The following is a 12914-nucleotide window of genomic DNA, read 5'->3' on the forward strand; positions in this document are numbered from 1 at the left end:
ATTGTTACTTACTCATTCATTAATGTGCTCACTCATCTATTCAACCGTAAACTTATTCTCACAATCACAAACTGACTAACCAGTGGGGAAGCACTTTCACTTATAAAACAACCAGACCAATTGATTTTTCCAATGCTTTCTCCAATATGGATCCTGTAGTTATTACATGGCAAATCTTTGAAACAGGATTCCTATTCAGATTTGTTTTGCTCAAGCCTAGTGATATATAGTGGACTTTTTTTTAACAATGTTACTTTCTCCCTACTTTAATTCGTGCATTACTTGAAGTGGTCGACCTGGAATTGAATGTGATCAAATGTGGGACATGTAATAATTGAGGTATGGTAAATAACTGATTAGTTATTACAATGAAGTTGTAATATGGTGAGCTAGACCAATCATTTCATTTCGATGAAGTCTACGAATTTCCAAAGGTTAATCTAGGAGAAAATAAAACTGCTACATTGCACTTTGCTTGTTAATACCTAATCAAGCAGACATTCAAGGAGGAGATTAAAATTAGAGTCCTCAGCTATTTTCTTTGCATGGACCGAACCTAATCTTGCAGGGATCTACTGCAATGTAGCAATTGGAAAATAAACTCTGTCAAATCAGTTGAGTAAATGTGCATCCCAAAATTCTTAAACAAGGAAGCATTTCTATTGGTGTAAATCTAAAATGTATCCATTTATACTTGCATAATTACTTTATAATTGTGTATTTATAGTTTAAAGCATTTTTTTTTAGGAAAATATTTTATCTCATGTATGAAGTAGGTACACAAGCATGGAGACAGCAAGGCAAATGTATGCATATGAATTGCTTTTCTATAAAACTACTTCTGGGAAACGGTGACTGCTGTAGCTTCCCAAAAGTACAACTGGAAATTTCTGCAAATTCCAAAATAATTGGAAATTCACTTCAAACTTAGGCATACGTTTTCTCAGAGTATATGTTGAAATTTCTCCTCATGAATAAAATCTTTCCCACACTTCCATAACTGATTTTGAGGCGTTCTCTCAATGTTTCTTCCTGTTACATTTCTGACATCTTCAACATCTACATGAAGCCGCTTGGTGCTCTACCCACAGAAACTCCATTAAGATTCTCCGATATGCTGATTATACAAAACTCTACTTGAAAGTTTCCACTGCTTCACATATCCACCTCCTCTAACACTGCCTGCACATCATCAAGACCTGGATTTCCATCACCTAAAACTTAACCCAACCAAGACGGAATTCTTGTTATTTGCCAAGCGCAACAAACAAGAAACACTACAAACCTTGCTCAACAGGATGTACCTTTACAGCTTCAAACCCAACTTTCATTGAATGTCAAGTCACTTTAATTCACTCTGGACTCCAATCCCACCCTGTGGGAGCAGGAACAGATTCCCCAAAAAGCAGAGCTCTCTCTTCTGAATAAGTTTAAATGGTTTGCTCCAGGAAGCGACTTCAGAGCTACAGTTTAAGCTTGCATACTATTGCATATACATTGAGGTAACTTGCTACTCCATGGCCTACGAGACTCCACACTAGCACTACTTAAGGGCATCCTACACACCATGTTTTGACTCAACTAGGGCATGAAAAAATATGACCACATCAGACCAATCCAGATGGAACTCCATTGGCTCACTTTGCTTGACTGCATCATCTTTAAAACCAGCTGCATCGCAATAAGGAACAATCATGACAAGCCCTCCTGAATACGTAGCAGACTAGCTCACCATCTCTAGTGGTTCTTGGCACACCCACAGCCAGGACTTTATGAGACTACAGACTAAGAAGTGTAAAATTTCAAAACAAGGCAGCCTTTCATTTCCATCTATGAACCCAGGATCTGGAAAATCCCTGTGCCGTTCATGACTACCACAACGCTGCCCCAGAGTGGAACAAATTTTAACATGCACCTCTTTGAAGAATGCTACATCACCATTGACATTCCTCAAACCAGCTACCTCTCATATCACTTGTTTACTTTATGCTTGTCTGTGACCCTATGCAGCGGTCCACTGCCTTTTGGCTGGGCTCGCACTATAGAAATATCACATGCATACTTACATACAAGCACATTTCCACCTGTATACAGATTTACTCCTACCTTCAGCAAGAACAAAACTCTGACAGATCTGGACTAAGAATGAGCGTTGCGTCATCTGTTTGTGGGTTTTTACCTATGTCCCAAGGCATCACAATCCTGAACAGGGATACGTTGGGAGCTCATAAAATGAGACTTTTGGACAACTATGTTCAGCTTCTGTGTGTAAATGGCTTTGTGAATTGGACTCCTTGTGCTTGACTTGTATTCCTCTTAATGGACTCCTTTAAGGTCTTGTCTATGGATTAAATGTCCTTTATTGAAGGTGTATAATTTGCCTTAAACCTGCTATGCGATACATGGTTTGGTGATATTGTAAATGGGAGTCATGCTTGTCGGAGACCACGGGCATTATTCTTTTTCATGATGCATTTCAATGATCTTTTCATGCAAAATAATTGTGAGGAGAGTGTAATGCCTATTATTTATTGTTTTTTACATACAACTTATTCTATTTGTTTTTTTCTCTAGCGCATAGGTGATGTGGTAGCCTCAGATGGTGTGTTATCTATTTTGAGTTGTGTATAAATAATCCTGCCCTGATGGAAATAGGAATATTCTCATCAACTGCAGCAAGCATTTCATGCCATCCAGTTGCGGGCATGCTGCCCTTCTGGTGTGCAAATGAAAGACTTATGGAGCTACAATAGTGAATTGCATGATGGGTGATATTGATTTCCTGACCAGCTTCTAGCAACCTCAAATGTTTTTACAGAAACAAATGAGTGGTGGGCAAAAATGTGCAATGCATTCTTTAACACGTGGGTGCAATTTCATCGGCTTTGTGCGGGTGTAGGAAAATAATTCCTGTATTGGTTGGTCCCCATTTTCGGGGTCTGGCTTGCATTGTTATTCTCAAAATGTGGTAGCTTTCTACCTCCTGACGCTTCTTCTGTGTGCAAACCCTACCCTCATGCTGTTCCCAGTTTATAACTCTAGTATCACTTTGTATTGATGTCCTATGGGAATATTATTTTTTTCCTCTGCACATGTGAACATCAGTGGGACTCTTGTGCTTAGTTATTGTAATCATGTTTTTAGCTGCTCAAGCCTTAAGTATGATGCATCCTATCCTGCTAACGTGTGTCCATAGTGACTTAATGATTGGCAACTCATCATGCACACCTTCTTATCTGTCCTGGTTGGTTGTTTTCAGCTCCATTTGACTCTCTCTAATGTGTACTTCAGCCACTAATTTTCTCTAAGGTGATTTACTTAGCAGAGTTGTCCAAGACCAACTTCACTTTGGAGTGCAGCCAAGATAGTTAGTTCTAAAGTTATAGAATTCCTATAAGTGCCTTTCTTCGTCAAGAGGATGTGATAATGCTCCTACATAATGTGTGCAAAGAATATATGATATTATATTCATGTGGGGGTGTCCCTTTGCCACGATTGCCTTCATTTTTAAATATTTAATTTATTTTGGGCAGATAGTATAAAAGCGTGATTAGTTCTCAGCCAATCAGTTTTCATGTTGTATTTCATTCTTGAGAACTGCTTGGACAGGCCAGTTTCAGTCAACAAGGGGTGCTTTGGATGTTTCAACCAGGGGAGGCTCCTCCACTAAGGCGGAGGGGCGTCACCCCACTGCTTTCTCGCACTGCGAGAAAGCTAAACATAAAATGGTAATAACTTTTGATTATTACCATTTTATGTTTCTTTGCACATTGCGGGCGGGTGGGTGAAGCTGCCCGGACATGACAGGAGTGGTTGGCCCACTCCTGAGTGCACATAGACTGTTTGGTTGCCCCTCTCGAGCAGCCCAAACCAGTAATACCCACTCTGCACTTCTCCATGCAGGCTGCACTGCAGCCTACATGAAGAACATGCTATCCCCTAGAGCCCCTGGCTGGGCGGTGTCATGACCAATCACAACGCTCCACTGGAGCGCTGTGATTGACACAGGGGTGGGGAGGGAGGCTGCCTGCTTCCTGATCCTGTCAGAGGCAGGAGAGCAGAAGCAGTAAAGAGGCAGGGCCTGGTTCGGCAGAAAGATAGGTTTTAATTGTTTTTACAATTTATCATTGCCACCCCCCTCCCCGTGTGACCCCGCAAAAGTGAGCCATGCTGACCGTTACTGGTCCACATTCTGTAGGTGGAGAGGTGGAGGCAATAATTCACAGACCTTCAAGAAGAGTTCAAGCAAAATCGAAACAAACCAGAATGAGATTGGAACCACTGCTCAATTACATTTGCCTCTTAATCTATATCTTTTTTAACGCTTATCTTCCAGGGCTTCCACTTCAACAACGAAAAATGTCAGGAATTGTTCAACAAATGCTTATGGCTTTGGAGTCTCACCAGAAGCGGACACAAGTAAGATTCACAGATTTGTAAATATGTGTGCTTCATCTCCCCTTTGAAAGAGATGTTCATGTGATAATCTCTTTTTCATAAAAACGCTCATGGCACAATGTACTAGTATTGTACCCTGTGGCACAAGTAGACACTGATAGCCAAGTAAAGTTGAGGAGTACCTTCATTCTGAAGCTGGTCCAAGTACATGAAGATGGCACACAGATAAACTAGGTAGGTAGTCCAGGTAAACTGGTGATGTAGATGTAGGTAATCCAGTACTCAAGCCCTTAGTTCCAGGTGACAGCAAACCCCACCAGGAGCAGCCTGCCTGCTGGGTTTTAGTTTATGGGCATGGTTCCCCTACACGGGGTGTATTTTCAAGGTTTATAGTCCCATATACATGGTTAAAGTCTCAGACCCTTACAGAAGGGAGGACTTTATGGGTCTCTGTCCCGAGTGTTTGTACCTCAAATGAGGTGTGAAAGATTGTTTATTAAATCCATTCTTCACTGCGTACGTAGTTTCCTTATGTGAGGAATGTTTTTTTTTATTCATTTGTTCCCATGTAGGAGGGATTGAAGTTGCAGGGGGTGTTTTTGCCTTTTGCAATTCGCAACAAAGTTTTTCCCATTATATTTATTGGGAGAGGATGGATTATTTTACTCAATTTATTGGTTGGAGGCTATCCATTCTTTCCGTTTTAAATGGCTCTGACCTTTTGTGATGTTTACTTAATTGCACATCCCTGGGTTTTGAACTGTTTATTCCATTTGTAATGTTTCGTGTTAATAGTTGTTTTCTCTTAATATTTAAATGTATCTGCAATTTTCATTTTTCATTTTAAAAGGAGGGGGATGTGTTATGCCCTGCATAGTTCACTTCTTCCTGCTGCTCAACCCATCTCTAACTGTCATTCCTCACTCACACCCAACATTCCATGCAACACTGTGTTCCCAACATTTTACTCTGAACACACACACTGGCTGAGCAGCAGGAAGATAGATAAACTACAAGATATAAGTAAACTATGCAGGGCATAACAACTAGGCTATTGCATTTGGATGGAACCCTGCTCATAACTTGCAAACAGCTGTTTTATCCCTCGACTCCAACAGCCATTTAATTCTCTCTTATGATGATATCTAAATGCACAGCAACAAAAATGAGACCACACCATAATTACAAAATATGAGGCCATTGTTTGTTTCTCAATTTGTATAATGCATATCTGTCAAGTTAAATAAAATAACAATTCTGACACCCAGAACGTTAAACTCCTTCCTCATAATCTTTTCTTGTGTATATCTCCTGATTTCCTTTAAGAGCAAGCAAGTTGCATATGTAAATACGGTCATGAAGTCTATAAGTTTTACATTTAGAATTTCCATTTAGAATATTCAGTGTACTGTATTTAATTTCCATTTAGAATATTCAGTATACTGTATTTATGTTGCAAATATAATTATTTTTGAAGTGATTGCTAATCACCTTGATTTGCCCTTGCTCATGACTTTTTCTCTGCATGAATTTGTTAGAGCGACCAACTCACACTTTATACCGTCATCTGACTAAGGCTATTGTCTAAATTGTCCGTGATTTACTTCACCTCAGCAGCTCAGCTGGTCTTTCCCTTGATGTAATCTCCGTTTATCTCTTCCCAGGTCTTTTACTCCATTGATTTACTTTTTCATTGTTATCTTCACTTATTCCATGTAAAATAAACAGTTATCAGAACGTATGCACTTGTTACACCTGCTTCCTTTTTCTGTTCCATTAGTCTCATCCTTCACTCCTTTCACCAATAAATACCGTTTGAATTGGAGTTTAATGTGTTGCCTTAAGAATCATCATCAATCATCAACTGTTCTATGACTGTTTTTTCAACATAGTCCTCTTTCCTTTGTTCAAATATGTGTCTTTATTAGCAACAATTCTGTTTTACAGTCTTTGTATGAGAGTGCTTCACTCTTTGCATGTGAGTGAGACCTCCGGCTCAGCCTATTCTCTATTTAATGCCTATTCTTTCGTTATTTCTCTCCTCATATCTGTGTTGCCCTTACCCTTATTTCCTGAGCATTTTCTGACAATAGCTCTATCATTGCCCATTAAGTTATCTACCGCTGCACGCACCATCAGATATATATATATATATTTTTTAAACTCTTTTTGTTGTTAAATTTGCATACAGTTGATCACAACAGGTTATTGAATTACCACATCACATCATCACCATTAGTACATCATTTTTACCATCAGATATTTGATCTTAATGTAAATCAGACTCAACCCGGGATCAGACTCAAACCCGGATAACTAACATTTTCAATTAGCCTTAATTATCAACTCACTGAGCCATATCATGAAGAGGTGTGCTCACTCAGTGCAAAACCTTGTGTCTCTTTTTTATGCACCTGCAGCGTGTAAGGTGAATTCATTTAACCCAAGATTTCTCTTAGCTAGTGCTTTAATTTCAGGCAGCACAATTCAGAAACAGAAAGAATCAAACCTTGGTCCTTGTTTGTGAGATTTCCAAACTAAACTTTTCAAACTGCACTATCGGAATTTGAACCTTCCTAATACAGTTTTTGCTCGATCTAACCCTCTAAGCTTTCATATAGTCACAAAAGATGTATGACTTTTCTGTTTGAAAATACAGTCACATGATACGTTACGATACTAATCGAATCAAATGGTATAAGGGTCGTGTAACTATGCACTTCAATTCATTTGTACATATTTGCTTTCACAGCCTGAATTCCATGGAGCAGTTGTTCAAGCTCAACCCAACTTTAATGCTGCTGCAGATGCGGCTGCCCTCGACCAGGCGATGAAAGAAAAAGGTACTGTAGCACCAGCAAACCAGTGATACAATATTTTGTCATTTGAAACTTCTACCCTTAAGATGCCAGAGTGTTGCAAAACCCAGAACCTACTATTGCTAAGATTTTGAGAGGTTCAAGCGTTATACATATCTATGTTGTAATCCAGGATCACTGGAAAGAGCAGCTCTAAATAAAAGGCAGTACAGACATATTTTCACAATTTTTGGCAGGGTTGTATGTCACAATCTCAAGGTCAAAATGTTTGACCAGCACATTTGTCGAATCCACCGGATCCACTATCAACATACTTGGAAGGTAAGCATATACAGAGAAGTGTGGATGTATTATTGTTAACTCACAACTACTTAACGTGCCCATATTTTGATAGTCAATAATATTATGTCGATATCAATATAAAACAATACAAAAAGTTTACTTTTATAGTAGAACATTTTCTCAAGGTAATACTGTGACTTTCAACTGTATCAAATTCAAGGTTTTGCTTGTGTGACTTAGTGGCAACTCACAGTGTGAGAACCATCCGATTCCCTTGCGTGATGACATTTGTGTGAAGAGAATGTGCCATTTTTCCTCAATAACTTTTAAGTGGATTTCTAATAGTGACTGTTCACAAGAGAGCATTTAAGGAGTGGACAAACATATTCATTGACCTAAAAGTTGAACACCATCCTTCCTGTATTAAAATCGTGGACACTTACACACGCTTTCGAACACATTTGTCACATGAATATGAACTTCAAACTTATACTTGAATACTCCAAAACACAAGTGCTACACAAACTGTGCCAAGGAAAACTTGCACTATTTGAATTTGCATGGTGTGTTTGGCAAGAGAAGACTTTGCAAACAAAGATGTTCTCTGAAGGGAACAAAAAGGAAATCTAAAGATAGATGCCACATTTGTCTAATCTTCTAACTTCATAAGAATACTGGACACTTTGTAAACATGCAGGATGTCATTTATAACTGTTATTGTAAACTCAGGCTATTGTTTTAAATTATTCTTACTCAACTTAGAGACTGTGGAAATGTGATGTGTCATAAGGTGTGGAACACTTTTGGTGCCAGAGGTTTTGCAACTTTACAGAGTTACCTTGCAATTCAGTTATACGTCCATTATACATACTTATAGGGGTTTCCAGCCAGCCCTTTTCATCAATTGGTTTGGTATTGTACTACTTACATTCTTCTTCCATCTATTGAAGCATACAACAAGGCCAATGGGTCAGCCCACTTCAGCCAATGGCTAACTTTACTCTGAGTAATTGGACTTTTGCCCTATCACAGGGAGCACATCCACAAAAGGTATTTTCCTCTACCTCTAACTCTCCTCTGAATATTAGGATTCTATAAACGGCATAGTAGAGGCAGAGGCTGTTGCCAAGAGAGGTTTTACTCCTCCACTCTGTACCTCATGCAATCCCTGTTATGCAGTGACATCCTGTTACATGATAAAGACTCTGTGGCCCTTACCTCTCTCTTCTTTGAGAAACCACAACAGTAAAACAAATATCCTCCTTTTTTCATGACTTACGCTGTCCATGCATCTTAGTTGCTATCAAGGTCATGCAAGCTGGTGTTGGCGCCTGAAGGACTAGCCAATGTGGTCTCCTAAATGAACCACCTCAACTTACAGATTGACAGTTGGAAATTCAGACGGTGCTTGACAGGTCGGATGGACCTTTGCCACCGTATTTCGAATGGAGCTGGAACAAAAACACAGGTCACACATATATATTATCAACTGACAGATCCTTAATATTCAGCTAATGATGAGAGGTTGAACATGTTTTCAAAACCTTTATTTCTCTTTGGGATTTAGTAAGTTTGTTGATCTATATTCAGATTAGTCAAGTTTACATAAACAACAAATGAAATGTTGATTAGTGACAGCATAATTCAATACAGGGTGTTCCATAAAGGAAATTGTCACTAAACTAGCTAAAGGACCTAATCTAACCCAAGGTAGGACCCGTGATGAGTCACTTCTAGAAAATAGCAAGATTTTCAGAGCATAGATAAAGGCTAGAATGCCCCATACCATAAAGGGTTGTTCTGAATCCTCAACTGAAGTTCCCACAGCTGCAGTAGCAACCGCTGAAATATCAGTGATATAGGGATGATTGTTACAATAGCATTGATAAAAAAAAAATCAAAATAAGGAAATAGAATAAAGTCACCTTAAGCAATGGCTGTCGGTAACAAAGGGCAAGCATGTATATAAAAGAGGGACTCTCCCGTAGTAAAGCCTTAAGGGATCTTTCTCTCTAGCTAGGAACACGTGATATAATATATAAAATCACACAATGATGTAACGAAAATTAGTGGGGGCCCGATTCACAGAACTAACTTAAGACAAAATCCTAAACTTACTACCATTTTGGTGTTCACAGAAGGCACTTACTCATTTTGGTATTCACAGAAGGCACTTACTCATTTCGGTATTCACAGAAGTTAGGACTCCTAACTTTAGGACTCCTAAATGCCTTCTGTGAATACCGAAAGTCTTAAAATTAGGATTTTTCTCAATTTAGTAGTCCTAAATCTAAACTTAGGACTACTAAATTGAGAAAAATCCTAATTTTAAGACTTTCGGTATTCACAGAACTCATTTAGGAGTCCTAAAGTTAGGAGTCCTAACTATACTACTACTAAACTGAGAAAAATCCTAATTTTAAGGCTTTCGGTATTCACAGAAGGCATTTAGGAGTCCTAAAGTTAGGAGTCCTAAACTTAGGACTACTAAATTGAGAAAAATCCTAATTTTAAGACTTTCGGTATTCACAGAAGGCATTTAGGAGTCCTAAAGTTAGGAGTCCTAACTATACTACTACTAAACTGAGAAAAATCCTAATTTTAAGACTTTCGGTATTCACAGAAGGCATTTAGGAGTCCTAAAGTTAGGACTCCTAACTTCTGTGAATACCGAAATGAGTAAGTGCCTTCTGTGAATACCAAAATGAGTAAGTGCCTTCTGTGAATACCAAAATGGTAGTAAGTTTAGGATTTTGTCTTAAGTTAGTTCTGTGAATCGGGCCCTAGGTGTTTAAGTCTTTTTCCCAATGAAAACCGCTCATCCGATGGTGTTGTCAACATCCATTGCTTCTGTTCCTAATTAACATAGTAAACATTCACGCCAGTGCATAGTTAAACACTGTTACACTACTAGAAACACAGAGGAACGTTCTCATGAGAACCTTCTTATCTAAGCTAAGAGTTGTGTTCAATGTCTTGTTCAGCATACATAACATATATCTGAATCATTATTCATCCTAGTAGCCTATTCATTATGAATTCACATCAAGGTTCATTGTGCTATTAAAAGTGATCTAATATGGTGTAATGAACCAAAATGAACATCATCTTGAAGTCAGCATTCTTTAGTAAGATGCTGGTGCTAGGCAAAGTGTCCTAAATAAATGTCTATTTAGCTATGAACAGAATCAAAAGAAAAGGGTTGGGCCTGATTACAGGACCACATTTAAGAATGATAGCCTAGAACAACAAATTTCACTGTGTTATATTTTGAATATGTTTGAAGCAAGCACATTTCCCCTATGTGTGATTTATCTATGTTTTCTTTAAGCATAATTGCAGTGCATTCTAAGGGATTCCTACACATGGTATAGCAAGCATATTTTTCCTACGTGTTATTTTTCTATGTGAAAACATTTTTGCGCTGTTCAAAGCCTTCTAAAGTGCAATTCTAATATGGTCTGCAAGTCAAAATATGTTTGAAAAATTAGTTCATTACAATAGCGTGCAGAGCCATAGCAGCAAATGTTATTTATTGACCAGTGCAGCTGCAAGAGAAGGGAGAGAGAAGCTGCAAAATACTACATAGACTATTTACACTCCCTGTGTTTCCAAGGAGGGTGCTTGTTTCAATTTGGACATTCAGCCTTCATAGTTTTAAATATTGCTATAGTCTCAAGGCCAGCCTCAGAGGGCTATGTTGGTCCTTTAATGTCCCATTTACTTTAGGCTCAGAGCAATAACACTGGAGCGGATAGTCATTGGATTATATAACCCCCTGCAATAGGCTGAAAGGCTGTATAAATTTTTTAGGAAAGTAAATGATGTAATATCATTCATCAACAGTAAGTTTGATCTTACTTATCATTCACCTAATGCTGGGGCCTGAGCAAGGTTATTCCTAAATCCCATTGTATAGATCCGCACAGATTTCTAGTCAATAAGGATGACACATTTTTAAGATGTTAAGGAGGCATTTCAGCAACCTGAGTACCAGTGAAAGTAGACAGGTATCTTGACAGGTCATATTTCTCAGTGACAACAGTGTGATAGTGCCAAACCGTAACAACCCTACTTTTCTTGTATTTCTATACGTGCATGTTTGTACTTGCTTGGTTGAGAAAGGGTGAATCAACAAAGTGTGAGAGACTGTAGGTGGTGTCACAAAGGAAGCGGGTTAGAGGGGGTCTGTCTTATACAGGAATATATGACAGAAGAAAGTAGAATAATGAGAGAATTAAAGTGTACATGTGAGCATGTGTGTATTTGTGTGTGGGTGTGTGCGAGAAAAAGAGAGAAAAATAGAGAAGAATAAACTAAAGTTGTGGGAGAGAGAGGAGGATGCAAGATGAAATGGGGTGTGAGAAAACAGTGCTGGAGGAAGGGTGTGTGCCTAAAGGATGTGTGAGGTAAGAATGGAGAGCAAGCAGGGTGACTAATCAATTGCACTGAGCAATGTAGGATATTAAAAGTGAATGGATTGTGGGAAATAGAGATGTAAAGAGGCATGTGGGGTGGTTTCTTGGCTCATTAGGAGGGAAGGCTCTGAAAGAACGGTACATAGAGAATACCGAAAATTGTGAAAGAGAAGAATGCGAGAGAAGTGTGTAGACAGCAGAGGAAGCTGGGAGAGATAAAGAAGTTTTAGATCAGAGGATATTTTGGGGCATGTGAGAGAGAAGATGTGTGAGAGAAAGAAGAGCTTGAAAGCTACAGGTCATATTTCTCAGTGACAGCAGTGTGATAGCGTCAAAGAGTAACAGCCCTAATTTTAACAATGTGACAGGGTGCAGCCGCTCCTTCTCCATGAGGCCCGCCATCAAATTCAATCCACCACCTAATGGCTACCTTGAGAGGGTAAAGGAGAGAGCAGCACAAGGAAGAGGCCAACTGGGAGTAAAAAAAGAGAGGATTGGGATGCACGAATGTTGGAAAGTGCATTATTAGTAGAGGAAAGTAGTGACTTTCCACTGGGAATAAGGCCACAAAGAATATAAAAGGGTCAGTCAAGGTTTCAGTAAATTATTCCCTTGCTCAACCCTTGGTAGCAGGCAACAAGCAGGTAGGCGCAACTAAGAGACAGGAGTCTAAAGCATTTTAAAACACTAATACATTAAATAAGTAGGACACACCATGCAATAAGTCCAAAACACAAATCCAAGGGTCTCATCTCCTAGATGTTCCATGGGATGGCTGGATCACAATGCACATTGCGAAATCCCTAAAAGTCAGCTGGACGCCCTCCAGGATGGGGATTCATGGTGGAGATGATGCAGAAGGGCTCTGTTAGCCAGTAGCTTGCAGGGAGTCCACTCCATAGACTTTCAGAGTCAGGCAAAGTCCATCTGGTGCTGAGTTGCACAGTGTGCAGCAGATGCAGTCCTGGTAAGTGCAGTCCTCTCAGTGCAGGCCAGG

At 39.2% G+C, this 12914-nt stretch overlaps 1 protein-coding gene across 2 annotated transcripts in view; it reads left to right on the forward strand.

The window, feature by feature from the left end:
- The window catches only part of LOC146866039 (annexin A1-like), a 253724-nt gene that overhangs the window by 17235 nt on the left and 223575 nt on the right, over nt 1-12914 (forward strand). For both annotated transcript variants that reach the window (XM_085633058.1, XM_085633057.1), the window contains 2 exons: nt 4337-4419; nt 7151-7241. In XM_085633058.1, coding sequence (XP_085489184.1) covers nt 4360-4419; nt 7151-7241 — 151 coding nt within the window. In that variant the 5' untranslated portion in view covers nt 4337-4359. The remainder of the gene's footprint in view (nt 1-4336; nt 4420-7150; nt 7242-12914) is intronic.

Source organism: Triturus cristatus, chromosome 2_1 (assembly GCF_964204655.1).
Source record: "Triturus cristatus chromosome 2_1, aTriCri1.1, whole genome shotgun sequence".
Lineage (NCBI taxonomy): Eukaryota > Metazoa > Chordata > Amphibia > Caudata > Salamandridae > Triturus > Triturus cristatus.